The sequence below is a fragment of the Podarcis vaucheri genome (assembly GCF_965113315.1).
Source record: "Podarcis vaucheri genome assembly, chromosome: 11".
Lineage (NCBI taxonomy): Eukaryota > Metazoa > Chordata > Lepidosauria > Squamata > Lacertidae > Podarcis > Podarcis vaucheri.
In genome coordinates this window covers 50,174,891-50,196,152 of record NC_138749.1, presented here as the reverse complement: position 1 = coordinate 50,196,152, position 21,262 = coordinate 50,174,891, and the positions used below count along the sequence as shown (strand labels likewise).

At 41.0% G+C, this 21,262-nt stretch overlaps 1 protein-coding gene across 5 annotated transcripts in view; it reads right to left on the bottom strand.

Annotated features, from left to right (window-relative positions):
• GRAMD2B (GRAM domain containing 2B) overlaps positions 1-21,262 on the bottom strand; it is a 57,202-nt gene that overhangs the window by 21,220 nt on the left and 14,720 nt on the right. The window contains exon 1 of one of the 5 annotated variants that reach the window (XM_082191605.1): positions 12,293-12,569. The exons of 1 other annotated variant lie outside the window; for it this stretch is intronic. In XM_082191605.1, the coding sequence (XP_082047731.1) occupies positions 12,293-12,516 (224 nt within the window). In that variant the 5' untranslated portion in view covers positions 12,517-12,569. Of the gene's footprint in view, positions 1-3,711; positions 3,747-11,978; positions 12,243-12,292; positions 12,570-21,262 lie in introns of those variants that run through there. 3 more of the 5 variants (XM_082191603.1, XM_082191606.1, XM_082191607.1) reach the window with 3 other exon arrangements.

The window sequence follows — 21,262 nt, the reverse complement described above, 5'->3', positions numbered from 1 at the left end:
AGTCACAAAATGAGCCTGGAACCTGGCTAATTTCTAATACTGATCCAATCCCATTCAATATTACAAATCTTGAAAGAAACGTTTCTCTTGTGATTCTTAAATTAGATTTTCCACAGTTCTGGTATTATACCATGGCTCACAACAGGTCTGACTATATCCCTTTTCAGGCATTCAGACTGAAAAGTGCAAAGGGGCCAGTAGGAATTTATGCATGGAGTCCCACCCCTTTGATGTTGCTGTATCAGCTGGGCTCATTCCCCAACCAATACGTGATCAGTATTAGTCTTCAGGGAGCTGTCTTACTTGCATATAGGGCTTTCAAAATGGGAATGGGAACCCCAACTGTCAGTGATATTTTTGTTTATGCTGCTGGACTGTTACATTGGTCTCTGTAGTATACATGTTCAAATTTCTACTGAAATTTATTTTTGTTTCTCCTCTGTAACTCATCTGGTACTGTAGATGAACAAGAATTTGTTTGTTTGCAAGATGGAATACAGGAAGTGACCCTTTTATTTGTGTGACAATGTCAGAGCCAAATTCAGTATCCATTATACAAGCCGATCCTTTGAAACATGCACAACAATTTAGCATGCCCTCTCTCTGTAGGAAAGGAGAAGATGAAACAACCTGAAGGAAACACATAACAATTTGAGATTGGTTTTGTGGAGGTGGTTTCAGGAATTAAGTGGGCAGCTGCTCATTAGATGCACAGCGCATTAACTACATTATAGACACATAGCAATTAAGCAGCAGGAGTACCTCTTAATTCTTGACCTGGGAAGGCACTATTCATGCATTTACTCATGTGTACTCCTGGCCCCACTTGCAACCTTTGCATGTTGAGCATGGAGATCTGAAAACCTTTGCACAAGCATCTGCTTGGGAATAGGGACTCCAGCTGAGTGACATACCCAGCTGCTTCCATGGATGCCCTCTAGGCAAACAGTTGCTTTCATAAAAGATTCCGTTCAGACCTTTACACTCGGCATGCAAAAGTGAGGAGAAGCAACAGTGTTACAATGCATGTGCAAGGCTATAATCACAACTCCACACCACCTGCTGCACACAAAAGTCCTACATATAAGTAAATGCATGACTAGGGCTATACGTGCATCCAAATGCAGATATAAATAAACAACTCATTTAAAAGAACACAAATCAAACTAACAGTGCAATCCTGTGTGTGTTTATTCAGAAGTAAGTTCCATTATGTTTAGGATTGCAGTGTAATAGTTCATGTTTGTTGGGATTCTCCAGACTGAATGGATCAAGGCAGTAGGCAATCTGCTTGAGTGATATATGCAAATACAAACAAAAACAACACCTCAACAAAATTTTTGAAACCAGAGACTCACCAAAAAATGTCAGAGCCAGTGTGGCATAGCAGTTATAGAGTCTGTCTAGGACCTTGGAGATCAGGGTTCAAATCCTCACTTGGATGTGAGGCTCACTTGGGTGACCTTTGGCTAGTCACTAGCCAAAGGTCAGCGTAACCCACCTCACAGGGTTGCTGTGGGAATTAAATAAGGAGGGGTGAACTCTGTATGCCACCTTGACCTCCTTGGAGAAAAATGTGGGATATAACTGCAACAAACAAGATGCAGTGGCACCTTGGTTTAAGAACAGTCCTGTTTACGAATGATTTGGTTTATGAACTCCGCAAAACTGGAAGTAGTGTCCTGGTTTGCAAACCTTACCTCGGTCTAAGAATGGAATCCGAACAGTAGAAGGGCACCAGTGGCGGGAGGCCTCTTTAGGGAAAGCGCGCCTCGGTTTAAGAACAGTTTCAGTTTAAGAACGGACTTCCGGAATGGATTAAGTTCGTAAACTGAGGTACAACTGTACTGGTTTCTGTGTAAAACCACACCAGACAGACACTAAAACAACTTTTCTGTCTCGAAACAATGAAGTGAGCCTCTTAACATATAATTAGCAAAAGCTAAGAAGTGTGCCTGTGAGTAATGGGTCAATGGAATCCCATCTGCTCAGCTGACTAATGTGTTCCCATGATCTGCAGGAAATGCAGCAGAATAAAGCTCTGATATTCACTGCAGTGCTCTCACACCAGCTCCTGTGACCTGAATGCTAAGCTGTCCTACTCCAGGGATGTGTAATCTGTGGCCCTCCAGATGTTCTCACAATTCCTTGTCATTGTCCATGCTGACTAGGGCTGATGGAAGTCGGAGTCCAGAACCACTGGGAAGACCCCAGGTTCCCCGTACCTGCTGACTGTTCTAGCAAGAACGGCAGACCAAAATGAGCACATGCATCAGATCCAATCATGCAGGCAGATGTTGGAGCTCCAAATAAAATACAATGCTCATATGACCTGATTATTTTAAACATAGCAATTATTTAATATAGTCAATGTATCACTATAGATGGATAGAATATAGAATATTATGGAATATTAACAGTAAACATTGATATAGCAGTGCAGTCAAGTGATTTAACAGAATTAGAGTGAATGGTTTAAAGAAATTCTAACAAGGACCCTTATGTGTGGAACCCCATGAGCTGAGTTTCCACTTGCTGTTGTTTGACTTTATAAATGGAATTTCTGTGGTGGGGTTGTTTTTTCACAGTTGTTTACTTTTGCTCATATGACAAGAACAGAGCCTGATTCAAAACACTGTTAGTAGGGTAGCAGACTGCATAAACAGCAGAATTTTCCTGCTTCAAATGTTGCTGGACACACGGGGCGGAGGGAAGAGGTTGGCAAGCACTCTTAAGATCATTTGTGCATAAACCAATCTACACGCTACTAGGTTTGTGGAAATATTTGAGATGCAAATATGTATCCTAGCTACTCTCATGTCTTCCTCTCCCTGTTGTTGTTTCCCTTCCCCAACTTCTGTCTTTTTCACTATCAACTTTTAAAATCCTTGACCCAGTGACTTCGTATGTTACTTGTTAAATTTCCATGTATATTAATAGAACCTGATACATAATAACATGAACATGGGGAGTTTTGTTTGATTTATATGCCAAATTAATTGTGATGTTTCTGTCCTGGTCTTTTTGGGTGGTAGTGGTTTAGTTTCTATATTGGAAAGAGGACTAGCTCAAATACCAAATATATTATTAACTTATTTCAGTAAGAGTGTCTTCTATAGTGACAAATATTCAGCAAAGGACTGTCTGTGGCCTTTTCATGTGCCCTGTAAGTGGTGCCCCTAAATTTAGATGAATATTCAAAACTCCTATTGTTCTAGGCGCATTTTGCAACAGGGAATTTCACTAGTGCGAGCAGTTTTGAGCTTTGGGCGAAGAACTGCGCCTAAGATTTCAGATTAAAACTGCAGAGTGGGAGGAAAAGAGGACCCTTTTCTGCTTCCCCACCTCCAGCTACTTTCCAAAGACTGGAGAAGAGACCCTCTTAAGAATATTAGGGAGGTGGGCAGGGGAAGGACCAGACCATGTGAAAAATGAACATAACATTTTAGCTGTAGTTCATTCATTTTCAGCTTTGTATTCTTGTTATTAAAAAAGCGCACCCAAACATTCTGTTGTTCTGCCCATAACCTCGTGATCCTTAAAATATTGCAGGACCACAGTTTGCATCAATCACAGACAGCATGTTTAATGGCCAGGGATGATGGGAGTTGTGATTCAACTATGTCTGGTGTGCCACAGGTTCCCTAACTCTGATCTAGATTAGCCTAGAAATTTGCACAATAAAAATAAGTAAACAGCCTGAGCACAAACCTCTGATTATGGGGATGCATTCAGTTACTTTCACATCTAGGGCACAATGATTCTTGACTGCAAGTATGACAAGTTAAAAGGTGTTAAGAGACAATGTAGACTACTTACACTGGATATTTCACATTAGATATAATTTGCCTGCTAATTTTGCCCTCTGTTCAGTTTGGAAAATTTACTTTCAATTTTTATCAAGTATTTTTCAGTTCCTTAGAGCAGGTGTAGTCAATGTGGTTCCCTCCATTTGCTGCTGGATTGCCACCCCTGATCATTCACCATGTTTTCTGGGGCTGATGAGAGCTGATGAGAGAGTCCAATAATTTGGATGAGAGCTGATGAGAGAGTCCAATAATTTTGGAACAAGAGGGAGACAAATTGAAATTGCAGAGTTTTGAAAAGCTAAAAAATAAAGTGTGAGATTGGCTTCATTATTATCAAATAATGGAGGCATATAATTTGGACAAGAAAATTGGCTTCCAGGTGGAAAAATCAAAATTGGAAACAGAACTGTTAGATCCCAAAACTAAGATTTTGTCAAAGATGTATAACTTGCTGTTGAAATGGAATACTCAGGATGAAACGGTGAAATCTGCTATGATTAAATGGGCACAAGATGTAGGACATAATATAATGATGGCTGACTGGGAACAGTTATGGACCACAGGTATGAAGTTCACGGCATGTAATGCCTTAAGAGAGAATATTATGAAAATGATATACAGGTGGTACATGACACCAGTCAAGCTTGCAAAAATCTATCATTTGCCCGCTAATAAATGTTGGAAATGTAAAGAAACTGAAGGTACATTCTTTCACCTTTGGTGGACGTGCCCAAGGATTAAGGCTTTCTGGGAAATGATATATAATGAAATGAAAAAGGTATTTAAATATACCTTTCTGAAGAAACCAGGGGCCTTTCTCCTGGGCATGGTTGGCCAACTGGTGTCAAAGAAGGACAGAACTTTCTTTATGTATGCCACAACAGCAGCAAGAATACTTATTGCAAAGTATTGGAAGACACAAGATTTACCCACTCTGGAAGAATGGCAGATGAAGGTGATGGACTATATGGAATTGGCGGAAATGACCGGCAGAATCCGAGACCAGGGAGAAGAGTCGGTGGAAGAAGATTGGAAGAAATTTAAAGACTATCTACAGAAATACTGTAAAATTAATGAGTGTTAGAATGATGTTGGATTGAAGTTAAGTGGTTTTTAGCAGCAATGTTATAAAGGAATATGTAAAAATGGATGGTTAACAGGTGATAATCTAAAGTTATAATACATTAAGATAAAAGATTAAGATAAAATCAAAGAGGGAAAGGATTTGCTGAATTAACTAATTGAAATGGAATACAAAAAAGGGAGGTGTGAGGAGGTCAGGGAAACAAGCAAATGAAAGATATGGAAAGACTGATCTGTTTTTAATCGTTTTTATTTTGTATGTCCTTTTTTTCTTTTCTTTCTCTTTTCTCTTATTTTTGTAATATGTTGAAACTTTAATAAATATCATTTTTTTAAAAAAGAGAGAGCTGGAGTCCAATAGCACGTGGGTGGCATCAAGTTGGCTACTCATGTACATGTTGTCTAACAGTACAATCCTGTGTACACCTACTTAGAAGTTAAGCCTCACTGAATTCAGTAGGATTTCCTCAAAGTTAGGGATCAGGGAGAAATTCAAATCAGTTCACGTTTAAAGCTGAATTTATCGAATTCCCACTTTCCAAAGCAATACAAGAACTAAAACATAGCCATCTTTCAAAATTTGCACTTATCTAAATTTTGCAATCCAGTTCTCCATTCCCCCCATGCAATATTAGGAGAAATTGTGCACAGAAATGAATATATTAGTTAAAATAACATATATTTGAAATTAAAAAAGATCTAGAAATATGGTCAAATTTGAGATTGTCAATGTTAGGCCGAATTGCAGTGATTAAGATGAATGTATTGCCTAGAATGTTATTTTTATTTCAAACTTTGCAGATTATTGACAAGATGGACTGTTTCAAGAGGTGGCAGAAAGACATTGCGAAATTTGTCTGGCAGGGCAAAAAGCCCAGAATAAAATATAAAATATTAACAGATGCAAAAGAAAGAGGGGGATTTGCCCTGCCGGACTTAAAATTGTATTATGAAGCAGCAGCATTCTGCTGGCTGAAAGAGTGGATGCTCCTCGAGAATACAGATATCTTGGACTTAGAAGGTTTCAATAATGCATTTGGCTGGCATGCATATCTATGGTATGACAAAATCAAAGTGCATAGTGCCTTTAAAAATCATATTGTAAGGAAAGCGTTGTTTAATGTTTGGATGAGATATAAAGATCTGATGGAAAACAAAACCCCTAGATGGTTGTCACCCTTAGAGGCTAAGGCCCACAAGAAAGTCAATATGGAGGTCGGATGGCCAAAGTATTGTGAGATTTTAGAACAGGATGGAGAGAAACTGAAACTAAAGAGCCATGAAAAACTAAAACCCAAAGTACAAGATTGGCTCCACTATTATCAAATAATGGAGGTTTTTAAACAAGACAGGAAAATTGGCTTCCAGGTGGAAAAATCAAAACTTGAGACAGAATTGTTAGAACCCAATACTAAGAATTTGTCAAGAATGTATAACTTGCTGTTGAAATGGAATACACAAGACGAAACAGTCAAATCAGTTATGATTAAGTGGGCACAGGACATTGGTCATAATATTATGTCTGCTGACTGGGAAAGGTTGTGGAACACCGGTATTAAATTTACGGCATGTAGTGCTTTAAAGGAAAATGTGATGAAAATGGTCTATAGGTGGTACATGACCCCAGTTAAGCTAGCAAAAATTTACCATTTGCCTGATAACAAATGTTGGAAATGTAAGGAAACTGAAGGCACTTTTTATCATCTTTGGTGGACATGCCCGAAGATTAAGGTTTTCTGGGAGATGATATATAATGAAATGAAAAAGGTATTTAAATATACCTTCCTTAAGAAACCAGAGGCCTTTCTCTTGGGCATTGTCGGCCAATTGGTGCCAAAAAAGGATAGAACTTTTTTCATGTATGCAACAACAGCAGCAAGAATACTGATTGCAAAGTATTGGAAGACACAAGATTTACCCACCTTGGAAGAATGGCAGATGAAAGTGATTGACTATATGACATTGGCGGAAATGACGAGCAGAATTCGTGACCAGGGAAAGGAGACTGCGGAAGAAGACTGGAAGAAATTTAAGATTTATCTTAAGGACTATTATAAACTTGATGAAGCTTAGAATGTCGAGATTTTATAGAGAGAAAGGGTTGCAGTAATATAAGATTAGATTAAGAAAGGACTATGATGAATTAGGACGGGAAAAAACATTTATAAGTTGCTATAAAATTTGGACACGAGGATGCAGAAAGGGGAGGTATGGGGAAGTCCGAGGAAAGAAGTTTATGAAAGGACATTATGAAATTATATTTGTTTGTTTGTCTGTTTTTCTTTTATGTTTGTTTGTTATAAAAACTTTTGTAAAACCAATAAAATTTTTATAAAAAAATAAAAATAAAATAACATATATTTGGAGAAATTGGAGGCAAAAATGTGTACATTAGTCAAAACTGAATACAATAAATGTGTTTATTTAGGATAAATTCATACTAAAAACCTGAAGAATTTGCATGAGGAGTTTAAAAAAGAAAGTTCGCAAATTGCTGCAGAAATGTACAGAACTGAATTTAAGGTTCAAAAAACGATAAACTGAAATTGACAGATCCTTCCATTGCTACTCTCAGCTAACTGTGCCTAGGATTGCAGCCTAAGTAGGCCATCACTACAGAATGTGCCAAGCGCTGATCAAACTACAAATTGACAGCAGCATGTTTAATATTATTATTATTTGCTCCAAGGCGACATAAAAGCTTAGTTGTGTATGTAGTTCTCCACACAACCTGCCAGGAAAAATATAGGAGGAACACAGCCTGCAAGTAAACACCTGCCACTTTAGATGACACCTGGAATTAAACTGGTGATCTCTAGTGTGAGGCATGATTTGCTGTATTTAGAGTTTAAACGCCTACCTCTCTCCACCTGAGGCTGTAACCTCATCTGGACTGGACACAGAGGTGGAAGCCTAACATGATTGACCATACGTTACAACAACAACAGCAGCAGGGCAAGCCACTAAATTTACAAGAAGCTTTGAAGTTCTTCACATTCGCAGAGAGAAACTGACCTTCAAGTGACAGGTTTTTTTACACGGTTAAATTTCTTGAGACAAATATGTTAGGCATTCATACTCTTTAAGAGCTTTTTTCAGACAAGTGGAAGTCTTCTACATGACAGGTTTTATCCGGATAGAGGAGGAAATGACAAGAGCTAGATAAAAGAAGATAAAAGGCAGAGCAGTAAGCTATGAACCTTCTGGCTCTTTCACCATCACCACTAATCTAGTGCATGCTTAAATAACAGAGTAAACAGGGGACAGAAATTGACAGATGTGATCCTCTACCAAACTCCATTTTGAAGTTATCTTCTTAGAAAACCTGGAAGTGCTGATGCCCCACTTGATGTCTAGAAAGGTATAGGGATGCACCATTTGGCCCCATCTACATCCAAGGACCCTATATCTCCCCGCCCTGCAAGGATCTTTCTACCATGTCTCCCTTTGTAAGAAGGGCAATTGGTCTCCAGATCTACACTGCTTCACTTATTCTGGCTGCCTATCAAGATCCACTAATGTTCAGGGCTTGAATTACAGGGGAGCTAGAGATGGATGGGCCCTCTTACATTTTGTGGTTGCTCCTTAATAGACTGCTTATAGCCTGTGTTCACATAGGGCATTCATGCATATGTGAGCTACTGTTTCCATCTGTGCATGCATTTGTGCACCTTCTTCTACACACCAGCTCTTTAAATTTCGTGTCTCCGAAATCTATCTCAGTGGCTCCCATCTAGTGCTTGATGAGATATATTTGTGCTGCGAGTATTAGAATCTTAATACACTGGCACTACTAAGCCCATCAACTGAATATAATAATAATAATAATAATAATAATAATAATAATAATAATAATGGAATACCCCACCCATCTGTCTTTGTTTCCCCGGCCACTCTGGGCTGCTTCCTGCATACTATAAAAACATAATAAAACATTAAACATTACAGGGCTGCCTTCAGATGTCTTCTAAAAGTTGTGTAGTTCTTTATCTCTTTGACATCTGATGGGAGGGCATTACACAAGGTGGGTGCCACTGCCGAGAAGGTCCTCTGCCTAGTTCCCTATAACTTCACTTCTTGCGGTGAGGAAACTGCCAGAAGACCTTTGGAGGCGGACCTCAGTGTTCGGGCTGAATGATGGGTGGAGCCCCCCCAATAATCAATTATATTGACTATTTCACCATTTCAATTTGTGTGTGTGTGTGTGTGTACAGGATACAAAAACTGACCTATTAATTTGAACTACCTCCATTAAAAGAAATAACACACGGTAGTTCTTTGGAAAACACAATCCAAGATCCTGCTGCAAACAGCACTGGGGGTGTTTTGCCCCATTGTCCCTGCATCAGTAGCTGGTCTCTCCCCCTGAATTACTCTTTAGCACTCTTGCAGGATGCCCACCACAACATCACAAGCAATACTCAAAGGCTCTCTCAAGGCAGGTTTCTACCAGTCCCTTAAATCCTATCCTGAAGGTTGCCAGACAAGTGTTTGACCTAAGCCTTGCAGACTAAGGTGCCAACCATGAGTTGTACCAAAGAGACTTTTCCTTGGGTTGCCTGGAAAATGGAATGGAAGTGTGCAAGTCTATTTTATTTGCCTCTTCTAGATACAAGCCTCTGCTGCCAGACAATGTGTTTGGGGCTATCTAAAACAAGAGAACACATACAGTATAGAAACTGTGTGTGTCTTTTTAAACAAAATTAAATGTAGAAACTGTTAAGCTGTTTTTAATGGCAGAACTTAGCCAGGAAACGGCGAATTTATCAAATGCCTCTACTGAACATGCCAAGTAGAGGAGTAGCAACGAAGGCAGATTCCAGACAATCCTGAATCCCAGCCAGTGCCATATCTCAAATTAAGCTCTGTTGATGATTACATAGAAAATTACATCTTACAACTGGGTAGAAATCCTACAGAGAATGCAAGATTTAATTCATAACTTAATTATAGCTGAATGAGCCATTGACATGAACGTCAACTATCTAGGACATGTCTACACACGTATTTCCTTTGCTGTCACAGTTTTAAATCAGTGTCCAAATAAACGAGGCATCCTGTTGCATCAATTCAAGCTGCCATACTACCTACCTAACCCAGAGCTTTGTATAGTTTAGCTTTCTTACGCTGTGTTCACCTATATGCCCGAATATAAAACAAATCCCTACGATGCCACCCAACCCAATCCAAGCCTCAGTTCTCTATGTGAGAAACAGACCAAAGGAACAGCACGCTTGTGTCTATTTATTACTAAGTGTTAAGTGGCAACTGGCAAACGTGTGAGATGGATCATAAATCAAGCCACAGTCTGAATGCTTATCACCTGGTAAATATGTACAGTGCTTATGATGGAGCCAATTTGCAATGAAGAACTATCCAGTGAAAAGTTACTGATTTATGTACGTAACATGTGGCAACAGACTGAACCAAACTTAGCATAATGGACTTTTACACGCCATCCCACTACAAGCTTGGAGCACCACTGTTACAGTCATCAAACCACCTAAACCAGGGGTCTGCAACCTGCGGCTCCGGAGCCGCATGTGGCTCTTTTACACCTTTGCCGCGGCTCCGGGGCGGATACTAGCGAGGGGAGGAGGCGCATTGTGTGCCCCGGCACTCCCCACTGTGGCGGGCGCTGTACTGGCTGTGACGTCGCATGGGGGCGGTGCGTGTGTTAGTCACGCACCGTCCCAACGTCACCTTCCCGCCCGCTGTCAGATCAGAGGGCAGCGGCGCACATGCTTTAAATGTCACAATGGTTTTGCGGCTCCCAGGTTGTTGTTTTTCTTCAGAAACGGGTCCAAGTGGCTCTTTTTGTCTTAAAGGTTGCAGACCCCTGACCTAAACCATCTTGTTGCAGCCTCTTTCCCATTTCATCCCATTTCATTGCTGTGACAAATCAAAACCACTCTGTACTAACCAATTTGGGCAACCTTTTGAACTACACAAATATCCAGACAGGGCTGTGGCCCCCAAACAAGTTAAATATAAACATGAACAAAAATTGCCACGACAACCAATTACCACAAACACTGGCAAAGCCACCATGAGAGCGCTGTGGCTTAGTTCTGAGAAGTTACTTCTGTACAAAGAACACAAACGTCAAGTCAGACAAGAGGCAGAGTAGTCCGCAGAAAACTTGTCTGAGGATTGGAATGCTTTTGCAGAACATCTGAAGAGCCATTAGAATTGCACAAAAATGTGAGCAGCATTTGAAATATCAGCAACAGTAGAGAGGCATTAAGGCCAATAACCCAGGATATATATGTGTTTGTGTGTGTGTTTATGTATATATGTGTGTGTGTACACACACATAGAAGTGTGTGCACACACCTATACACACACACACACACACACACACACACACATATCCATAGAAGTGTGCGCGCACACACACACATATATATATATATATATACACACACACACACACACACGCATATACATATATATACTCACACATATATGGAGTGTTAAAATACACAGAATTAAAGGATAAACATAGAGAGGTTGACCATATTTCAAACAGTGAAAATCCGGACAGAAAAGTTGGCAAATTGTTGAGCTTTCGGGGGGGGGGGGGCTTTTCTTAGTTTTGCCCAGAGTCATTGACCTGTTTCCTTTTTTGGGGGGGCAGAGTTGTTGAGCTCTTTTTAGTTAAGTTTTGCACAAAGTTGTTGCAAAATCGCAAAAAAAAGAGAGAGCTACCTAACATACACCACCATGCAGGGGCTGTGTGTGTGTTTAATGGTGGACCATGATTCATCCAAGCTATTGCTAATGGCAAAGTATTTGCACATGGTTTGTTGTTTTTTTAAAAAAATAACTTTTTCATAAAGTCCCCCCCCCCAAGGTTTATCTCTCTCCCACCCCCCAAAAAGAAAGCGCACATCCCCTTGTGACAGGGTGGCCATGTGTCCTCCCCCCCCCCGCCCCATGTCCCCCTTTTCCCCCCCAGGGGTCCAACTTGGAGAGACTTATTTTGATCGGCCGTCCGAAGCGTCCTGTGGGAAAAGATGGCCAGCCTGGCGAGGGGAACAGGTGGCTGCAGCTACGTGGTGGTGAGGAGGAAAAGCTACTTACTGGGTCAAGGCAGCTTTTTCCTTTTTAGCGGCGGCCGCCCCGTCGTGCTGGAGGTCAGTCATGAGGAGGAGCACCATTCGGAAAGGGGAAGCCGAACTCCCGTTCCCCCCTTTCCCCCTCACGGCCAACCCACTCCTGGCGGGGGCTAGAAACTTTCGCCCCCTTCCCCCTCCTCCCTGCTTCCTGTCACCTCGCGACGCTCCGCATCCTCCGAGGAAGAAAAGAAAGAAGGAGAGAAAGAGAGAGAGGAGGAGGAGGAGAAGTTTCGCAGCCCCGCCCCCCCCCCGCCCCGCGCGCGCCTCAGCCTCGCTAACCTGAGCGAGTTTCGACCGGTCTCCGTTCGCGACTGAGAAGGAGAAATGGAGGGAAAGCCCCGCCGAAGGCCCGTCCCATTCTCAACCCGCAGAGCGAGTCCTGGAGGGAAAGAGGAGGAGGAGGAAGAGGAAGAAGAAGAAAGGAAACCGGCCCGACGAGCTCCTCTGAGAGGGAGCCGGTGGCCCAAAAACGTGCCCGGGAAGAGCGCGGCAGCGCGGGGCATGTCGGGTATTCACCGCACGAGAACATTCCAGAAGGCGGCGGGTTTTTTGGGGGGGGGGCGAGCTGTCCCCGTTGGTTGGGCAAAGGCCTCGTGAGGGGAAGGGCCTTCGTTCGGATTTTCCCGCCTTTTTTTGAGGAGTGGGATGGCGCTTTTGAGGGGAAAAGAAAAGAAAAATGCCCAACAAGTTCTTGGGGGGGTGGGCCTAAAAATAAATAAATAAATAAACCTCGAAAGCTTTCGGGGGTTTCCCAGAAAGAAACTAAAGCACAACCGTTTTGGGGGTTTCCAGAAAAACACACACACCACAACTCAACCATGTTGGGGGGCTTCCCAAAAAGAAAAAAAAACCCCTCAACAACTTTTGGGGTGTCCTGGTTTTATCTTTTTGAAATACAGCAACCCTAGCTGCTTATTTCGTTCCGTTTAGGGTTGCCGTAAAGTTCCAGACACCTGCAACGTTTCCTTTTTGAAGGGTGCCAACAAAGTTGATGAGCTGTTTTTGTTGTTTTTTTAAGGAAAGCACCACCAAAATTGGGTACAAACCCAAACCTCCCGCCAAGATTGTGATTTTCAACTTCCACATGAAAACCAGGAATTGCCTGACATGTGGGAAGCCTAGTTCCATTTCTGGATTGCTTCCGGTGAAACACCTCAAAGCACTTCCACAATACTGTATAAGCATGAGGACGTACCCGCCAGTTGCCCCAGCCACTCTGGGCAGCTCCCAACATAACTAATAATACAATAAAACATTTAAAGCAACCTCCCCATAAAGGGCTGCCTTCAGATGGCATGGAGGTGGGATAACTCCAAACCCTCCAACATTTCTCAGAAGAAAATAGGGATTTTTGGAATTTTAATTTGGACAAAGTTGGGAAGTATTACTAAAGAAACTTGCTTGTTGTCCAAAATTAATGTTACTGAATATTTCGGATGATGCCAATGCAGATACATTGTCAAAAGAATATATATGATGTTGGCAGCACAAATAGTAATTGTGACTCAGTGGAAAACAGCCCAAAATCTTGCACTGCTCTGGATGCTTGATAACACTCAATTTGGAATGTAGCCATAACAGAGAAAATCACACATTATTTGAGATTTCAATAAAACACTTTTTATACAATTGGGCATTCTTTTGTGACATATAACCCTCATGGCAAATCTGAAGCTATACTTGATGATCTTGATAACACCAATAGTCTTCACTTGGAGTTTGTTATTTTAACTCACATGCAACTCATGCCTATTTTGCAGTTTTTCATCTTTGGATATTCATTTGTTAACTGTTGATTTAAAAAACCTTTATCAAAAAACAAAACAAAAACCCTTTACCGAAACCCACAAACAGGCATTTAAAAACATGGTATGTCATGGGAAGATGTTCCAAAATGTAAGCTCAGTTTCTCCATTCTACAGAGTGGACCTTTTCATAAGATGCTATCTTCAGGAGACCGTCTCCTGCGGAGTAGAGTAACCCCTTGGATATATAAGGCGTAAGATGATCTTCTCGATATCCTTGTCCAAAGCTGTATAGGGCTTTGTATACCACCAGCACCTTGAACTTAGCTAAACTGGTAGACAGTGCTCACATCCAACTTGGCTTGAATGACACAATGTCAACAGAAGCATGTGTATTGATGTTGCTCTCAGGTTAAGTGTCATTAGCCTGGTTTCATTATAAGTCCATTTCTCCCCTGCATTTTGCCTCTCTAACAACTGCTGCAGAACCGAACGCTTTTTAAACAGGTGAATTTCTCCTTTTAAAAAATCATCTCTATGCCAGAAAAAGCTTGACTCACTAACTGCTTGTGCACCAGGAAGCTTTTAAGAGCCCTATCAGAAATCAAAATACGGGCCCTTGTGTCTTTTCTTAAGGAATCCACAAGGTTGCATTTTCTGGTACCCAGCCCCACTCCACTCCTTGATGAATGTCATATCTGATCATGCTACTGTTTCCTGGATTATATTACCTTCAGTTGCTTCAATAACATCAGGTTGCATAGCTTCCACACCAGTTTGAGGATGCTTGAGGAATTCATATATTGCAAATTGAACTGACCCAGCCCCCAACCTCCTCAGCTAATGTATGAACTGAAAAATAGTTCTCCATCAGACTTTCCCTGAATACAGGTGACTCTCGACTTATGCTGGGGTTATGTTCTGGGCATAGTGCCTGAAGCCAAAACCAGGCATTGTCATAACACATTAGTTTCAATGGCAGGTGGGATTGCTAAAGTCTTTTTTCCTTTTTGATTTTCGTCCCTTTTTTTGGCAAGCCTGTAAAGCTGAATGTGCACAAGTTAAATGCGCTTAAGTTGCGGGTTACTTCTACTGCAATAGTTCTTTGCCCAAAACATTATGAAAACAACTTTTAAAATGCTTATTTTGGGATAAAATATATTCTGAAATATGTTAAAACTTGTTTGGAAAGTCATATTTGATACATAAGTAAATACAAATTATTGTTAATTTTTTATTTATTAAAATATTTATAGACCACTATTTCATAAAAAGTGTCTTACGACAAGAATACTTTAAACCACATTGTAAAACCATATTAAAAAGTTAAAAACAGACATTGATTAACCATTGTGGAGAGATTTATTCTTTATTGCCTGGATAAGCTTGGCGGAATAGAAAAGTTTTCAGCAGGTGTTTAAAAGCTAAAGCAATTTAAAAATTTGCAGACGAATGTGGGGATAGAATGGAATGGACTTATGGCTGAAAACATGTGAAAGTGTGAGTAACGATGACAAAATTATGCTCCGCAACATGTCCATTGAATGAGACGTGCTCCCAGGAAGGTGACTATAGGACTGCAGCCTTAGACACTGTGATTGTATTAATCTTGGGTAAAACCTGGCAAATCATTTTAATCTTGAGATTGTGCCAGCAAGCGACAAATAGGAAGCAGAATCCCCAGTACTCTATTTGCATTATTGTATCATCAGGTTAACTGACTTTGTTCACTGAATTAATGAAGCATTGACATATGCTTTTTTCAGCAATTTCTCCTCATCCCATACTAGGGTGGATCTACACACAGGGGGGGGGGACACTATAAAAAAATCAGAAATTAAATTGTTATGACACAAAAACAACAACACGCTATGTAACATTGCAAAGAAACATTCCTTGCTCTCTGATGCTACCTGGTTTTCTATGTTCATAACACATTCAAAGCGCTGGATATTTTTTTTAGTAATGTAGCTGAGTCCCTAGTCTGTTTTATTCCAGATTAAAGAATTTGGGAATGCTCTTACATCCAAAAATAAGGGTTAAGAGGACCCCAGTCAAGCTTGCAAAAATATACCATTTGCCAGACAATAAGTGTTGGAAATGCAAAGAGACTGAAGGAACATTCTTTCACCTTTGGTGGACGTGCCCAAGGGTTAAGGCCTTCTGGGAAATGATCTATAATGAACTAAAAAAGGTATTTAAATATACCTTCCCTAAGAAACCAGAGGCTTTCCTTTTGGGCATTGTCGGCCAAATGGTGCCAAAGAAGGATAGAACTTTCTTTATGTATGCGACAACAGCAGCAAGAATACTCATCGCAAAGTATTGGAAGACAGAAGATTTGCCTACTTTGGAAGAATGGCAGACGCAACTGATAGACTACATGGAATTAGCAGAAATGACTGGCAGAATCCGAGACCTGGGAGAAGAGATAGTGGAAGAGGACTGGAAGAAATTTAAGGATTATTTGCAAAAGTATTGTAAACTGTATGAATGTTAGAATGATGCAGGATATAAAGATAATGTGGTATTAGTGACACACTTGAAAAGAATATGTGAAATTGGTTCTCAAGAACAAAGGTAAAATTTGAACAATATTATGTCAAGCTTAAATAATTGATAAAAAGGGGAAAATTGGAGACATAATAGCTGAAATATATAATATAAAACAAGTTTTTGAAAGAAGGCGAAGTATTGCTGAATAAGATTTTGTAAATGGGAACACAGAAAAGGGAGATGTGAGGGAGTCAAGAAAGAGGGTTATGGAAATAACATCTGAGAAACTGAACCTTTTTTATGTCCATTTTATGTTCTTTTTTACTTTTTTGTGTGCTTTGTATGTTTTTCTTGTCTTTCTTGGATTTTTTTTTTTTTTTTTCATTTTTATTGATTGTAGTGGTGTTTTGCTTTCTTATTGGGTGTGAAGGTGAAGTTTATTGTATTGTTTAAAACCTTTAATAAATATTTTATTTAAAAAACAAACAAAAATAAGGGTTAAGAGGATTGCCAACTTTTCAACAATATTTCATTTCTTTATTTCTAAAACTGGCATCTTACTGAGTAACTCAAGAGGTTCCCATAGTGTATTAACATACAGTATTAAAATGGTATTGAATTAATGTAAAAATAAAAATATAATCCAGTCATTTAAAGGAACCAGCACCCAAATCCAGCTGGCAGGTCAATATACTGTTGCTTGTGAATGACTCATTAAACACTTGAAGTTCCTTAAAACACTTATGTAACTTCACTGAATCCATTGCAGAGTCACGCATATCCTAATGTGCAATTTCCTGTGGCTCGTTTTTCTTGTTCTCCTTGTATGTGGCTTATAATGTGTCAGAACATACTCTTACATATCCCTGTTACATTTATTTATTTATTTTTAGTCCCTGTCTTGCAATAAAATTTATTTCACCTACATACATTGAGCAACTACAGTATAATAACGGTCTTTCACGTAGCATGCATGAGTCTCCAAAATACTTTTTTTGTGCTATGGTTGCAATGGACAGGGGAAATGTTCATTCTTCTCCACCATCCGGCCTTTCGGATTGTGATGTCACATTGTTATTCTCCTCCTTCACAAATTGTTATTTGACGACAGTAAAACGAGAGCCATCTCTGGAGGGGACAGGGTCTCCTTGTTCTGTGATAATACATTCCTCAAGTTCTGCTGCTCTCAGCTGGGTTTACGTTGAAGGACTTAAAACAACTTCGCTTCATTCTGATTTGCTTTATGCTGCTTCGCTGTATAGTTGCAATTCTATACACTTGGGGTGTTATTGTTTTCATTTTGATTATGTATTTTGTGGTTTTATATTTTGATTTCGTTCTGTGAACCGTCCTGAGACCTCTGGGTATAGGGCGGTTTACAAATTCTAATTCTAATACTAATAATACACTTAGCTCTTAAGCACTCTTTGTGCATTCAGCTGAATATGTGAAATGGCAAGTGGGAACCATCAGCCCTTCACCCTCAGTGATGCTAATTGGCACATGGAGTTTCCAACATGGGAATGGGAACCTTCAACAGTGAGGAAACCCTGTGTGCAGTAGCGCTGGTTTTTAACATTGTGGCATAACACCTACCCACCCTAATTTGCAATATAGGCTGGGTAAAAAAGTATGAAATATGGACTTTGAACCAGTTTGGGACGATATATCACCTAGTCCTAACACACATCATGATTCGCTATATATTGCCAGGTCAGAAATTATGAAAACGATGTGATGATATGGACTTTGAACCTGTTTGGGATGATATATCAATATATTGCCCAGCCCTAATGTGCAGGTGAAGCAGCTCCATTCTAAAGTTGATTATGCATTGGTCAGGGGTGTACCTGGTGCATAGCATCATTGAGGGGAAGAGTTTGTTGTTTAGTCGTTTAGTCGTGTCCGACTCTTCGTGACCCCATGGACCAGAGCACGCCAGGCACTTCTGTCCTCCACTGCCTCCCGCAGTTTGATCAAACTCATGCTGGTAGCTTCAAGAACACCATCCAACCATCTCATTCTCTGTCGTCCCCTTCTCCTTGTGCCCTCCATCTTTCCCAACATCAGGGTCTTTTCCAGGGAGTCTTCTCTTCTCATGAGGTGGCCAAAGTATTGCAGCCTCAGCTTCACGATCTGTCCTTCCAGTGAGCGCTCAGGGCTGATTTCCTTCAGAATGGAGAGGTTTGATCTTCTTGCAGTCCATGGGACTCTCAAGAGTCTCCTCCAGCACCATAATTCAAAAGCATCAATTCTTCGGCGATCAGCCTTCTTTATGGTCCAGCTCTCACTTCCATACATCACTACTGGGAAAACCATGGCTTTTACTATACGGACCTTTGTTGGCAAGGTGATGTCTCTGCTTTTTAAGATGTTGTCTAGGTTTGCCATCGCCTTTCTCCCAAGGAGCAGGCGTCACCATCTGCACTGATCATGGAGCCCAAGAAAGTAAAATCTCTCACTGCCTCCATTTCTTCCCCTTCTATTTGCCAGGAGGTGATGGGCCCAGTGGCCATGATCTTCGTTTTTTTGATGTTGAGCTTCAGACCATATTTTGCGCTCTCCTCTTTCACCCTCATTAAAAGGTTCTTTAATTCCTCTTCACTTTCTGCCATCAAGGTTGTGTCATCTGCATATCTGAGGTTGTTGATTTACCCTGTGCCTTTCCCCTTTGCACATTCAGACTGAGTGCCTATAGAGAGTTTCGCTTGGAAACCCCTCTGAGCTTCATAGGAGAGCTGGGAAGCTGGGCCATTCCGTATCTACGAAACAAACCCAACTGAGCTCTTCCTATCCCATGGTGTCAACTGACTGGACATTAAGGAAGGCAGCTACTGAAACCTAGATGGCCTCTTGAAGCCAACATTCAGCCTGCAAGGCTTGCAGTCAGAAGACAGTGCTGGTGACACAGAAGACAACGTTTGGTGTCTGACTGCTAGGAGCCCTGGTCAAGATGCCCCTACCCCCAGCACACTGCATTAGCAAAATTATCCTATTTTACTTTGCACGCGGGCTCAGACCTGGTGCCTTATGATTCCAAATCAATAAACCAGAGCACAGATGCATAAAAGAGTCTTTGCCCTGGGCCTATCAGAATAGTTTAATTCTTAGTATATTTGCTTTGTCCACTATGGTCCTGCAAAGAACTTTGAAACTTAATAGTCTGCACAATTGTACTATTGGCCCAATAAAACAGATTAGCTAACCCTGCTTTATCTCCATTGTGTATGTATATGGATTCATTGAACTCACATGAAGTCCATCCAAATACCTCTCTTCCCTTAGGAAGCTAAGCATTGCAAGTAATATATTAACAGTCCTTGCAGTGCTCTCTGACAAACAGAGGCTGCAGGCAGCTATTGTGTAGTGTATTATACAGCAGGGGTAGTCGGCGTGTCATACTCCAACATTTCTCTGATGAAAATAGGGACATCCTATCCCAGAATAATAATGACAATAATTTTATTATTTCTACCCCACCCATCTGACTGGGTTGCCCCAGTCACTCTGGGTGGCTTCCAACTTATATAAAAACATTAAACATTTAAAAATATCTGTATACCAGGGCTGCTTTCAGATGTCCTCTAAAGGTTGTGTAGTTACTTATCTCCTCAGATCAGGGGTTGCATAATTCCATACCCTCCAACATTGCTCCAATGAAAACAGGGACAGCCTACCATACTCTCCAACATTTCTCTGATGAAAATAGGAATGTCATGAGGAAAAGCAGGACATTCCAGAATCAAATCAGAAAATGGGACGGCTTCTGTAAATCTGGGACTTTCCTTGGAAAACAGGGACACTTAGAGGGTCTGGCATGGTGCTATGCAAATGTTGTTGGATTCCAAGTCCCATTAGGCTCAGTCGGTCTGGCCAAGAGTCTGGAACAATGGCTGCATCTGGAGTACACTATGTTTGCTACCCTTCTATACAAATAACCAAAGCTGGTGAAAATACACAATCTGTGAAAATGCATAATTAATTTGGTCTTTGCTTGTTGGGAATATGCAAAGACGAAATCCCTATGAACGACAAAAGCAGAAAGATCATGCAGATTGCAAAAGCGGCTATCGGTCCTTAGAGAGCTCCTTCTCAAATGCTCTTCGGGTATCCAAACTCTGTGTAGCATGGAAGATTCTTGGCTCATTTGGATATTACTGCAGGCCCAATCAATTGTGGACTGCTTCTCTTTCATTAACCAGAGGCCGTTGCTCAGGAATGGGCTATGGAATGGGCATGCTTGTTGGTGCTGATGTGGTTTGTATCCCACAATGTCTGGAAGGCATCAGGACATGTGCTTATTCCTGCACAAAGTATGAGCTTCCACTAGATGACAAAAGGTGTGAAGGGAGAGTCTAAGCCCATTCATCTGACATGCTGAGACTCTTCCTCTTTGTGTCTTGCTCATTGGCGACATAAGCCTGATGCCCCCCCTTTTTTGGACAGGAGGGGAATGGGCATAGCCAGGATTTTTTGGGGGAAGGCAGGCCTTTTGTTGGGGGGGGACACAAAGCCTCAGTTAGTCTATGTATTTTTTATTGATTTAGGGAGGGCTGCTACCCCTCCCTGTCCCCCCTTGGCTATTTCCCTGTGCTCGCTCTATGGTTTGAGTTCTCATACATTTGCATTGTCATGAATTGGGGGGGGGGGAGGTAGACTCTCCATATACAGTGGTACCTCAGGTTAAGTACTTAATTCGTTCCGGAGGTCTGTACTTAACCTGAAACTGTTCTTAACCTGAAGCACCACTTTAGCTAATGGGGCCTCCTGCTGCCGCCGTGCCACCGGAGACCGATTTCTGTTCTCATCCTGAAGCAAAGTTCTTAACCTGAAGCACTATTTCCGGGTTAGCGGAGTCTGTAACCTGAAGCGTATGTAACCTGAAGTGTATGTAACCCGAGATACCACTGTATCTAAGTTTAATAAAGGGTCATAGAACCATAGAATTGTCAAGTTGGAAGGGACCGCAGGAATATTTTGCCCAACATGGGGGTCAAAACCCAGAGAT